General features: G+C 50.2%; 1 protein-coding gene across 1 annotated transcript in view; it reads right to left on the bottom strand.

The window, feature by feature from the left end:
* CDK12 (cyclin-dependent kinase 12) overlaps positions 1-1,501 on the bottom strand; it is a gene marked incomplete at its 5' end in the record, with an annotated part of 16,044 nt that overhangs the window by 6,418 nt on the left and 8,125 nt on the right. The window contains 2 exons of the mRNA XM_009078361.1: positions 298-375; positions 1,218-1,319. Of these exons, the coding sequence (XP_009076609.1) occupies positions 298-375; positions 1,218-1,319 (180 nt within the window). The remainder of the gene's footprint in view (positions 1-297; positions 376-1,217; positions 1,320-1,501) is intronic.

Raw genomic sequence — 1,501 nt, 5'->3', positions numbered from 1 at the left:
GCTTTAAGGTCTTTCCAACCCAAACCATCCCATGATTCTAATTTTCAGTGTGAGATGCATTTTAGGCTCACGATTTTAGCACTCAGCTAGCAGCAAATTTTTCTGAGGGTTCACATTGAGCAGCCACACACCTGCTGCAGGTGTGGACACCTGAGTATTCCCACGTGCAGTGCCAGGCATTTCTGGTCCTGTTTTGCAGGCAGGTTAGAGTCCAAGAGCTCTTCTAACACACAGCCTGTGTGCATGAGCAGCTCCTGCAGCCCCTCTTCTCACAGACATGCATGTGCAATGCTTTACCTGATTAATTCAAGCTGAGCCAGTTCCAGATTGGCTTGAAAAATAGGCTTCTTTGTAAACAGTTCCCCGAGGATACAGCTGGAAAGAAGAAAAGCAAGAGGTCACGACAGCAAACCCTTGGGATGAGGGTTTGAACACTGCAGTGGTTCTGTTCAGGAGCAGCTCTGCCTGAGGAGACTCATTTGCATCAGGGCTTGTAGTTGAGCACTGACAAACTAACCTGTGTGTACAGAGTCACCAGCACTGGGCACCTGGGAAATAACCAAACTGGGAGGAGCTGGTTAATGCATGAAGCCCATGACATGTTAACCCTTTGCAGGGAGAACAGGAAGTGTCAGTATGACAAGAAAAAGGGCCAAACATCTCCTTTTCCTTCAGATTTGAACCACTTAGCTTTCAAACTTCCCTCTGCTGGCCCAAATAACCCTCAGCTGTCTGTGGCTGCCTGTGTGTCAGCACCAGGCAGAGGATATGGACTTGGATGCACACACAACACTGGGAGGGAAGAGGAGAAGGAGGGAGAGGACAGTTGACTCATTCAGTCCTCAACATCTCCTCCAGCAATGGCACTCAGTGCCCAATACAGCTGAGGGGACACAGGACCCTCTCTGACCTCAGGGGTACAACATTATCAAAGGGTGGTTGGGTTGGGTTTAAAATAGTGAAAACTTTGGGGTTTAAACAGTGAAAATCTGCCTTTTTATGTTTTCACACATCAATACCAAGAAAGGCCTCATTCTAGGAGGTTTTAGTTAGGTGACACAAACCTATTCCCTCCCAGTGTTTTGGAAGTATCCCTAGATTATCCTAACACTGTGTGTGTGTCTGGAACAGCCCCAGCTGCAGGAACCAGCCCAAACCAAAGAGCAGCTCCCAGCAGAAGTGCTCAGAGCCCAGAGAGGACAGGGCAGGGCACTCACCCACAGCTCCAGACGTCGATGGCAGGGGTGTAACGCTCCTCCCCCAGCAGCAGCTCCGGGGGGCGGTACCACAACGTAATGACTTTGTTGGTGTAGGGACGGCTACAAGGCAAACACACACACACAAACTCACAGCAAGAGCCACAGAACCCTGAAAAACTGCACAGTTTGACTTCCCAGCTGCAGGGCTAGTGTGTCAGGAGCAGCAGGAGGATTTCAGAGCAACCTGCCAGGAGCTGAAGGGACTCCAGGGAAGATGGAGAGGGACTCTGTTAGGAGCTGCA

Source organism: Acanthisitta chloris, unplaced genomic scaffold (genome assembly GCF_000695815.1).
Source record: "Acanthisitta chloris isolate BGI_N310 unplaced genomic scaffold, ASM69581v1 scaffold10157, whole genome shotgun sequence".
NCBI classification, from domain to species: domain Eukaryota; kingdom Metazoa; phylum Chordata; class Aves; order Passeriformes; family Acanthisittidae; genus Acanthisitta; species Acanthisitta chloris.
Note: the sequence above shows the minus strand (reverse complement) of the source record. Positions and strands in the feature narration are given on the sequence as shown.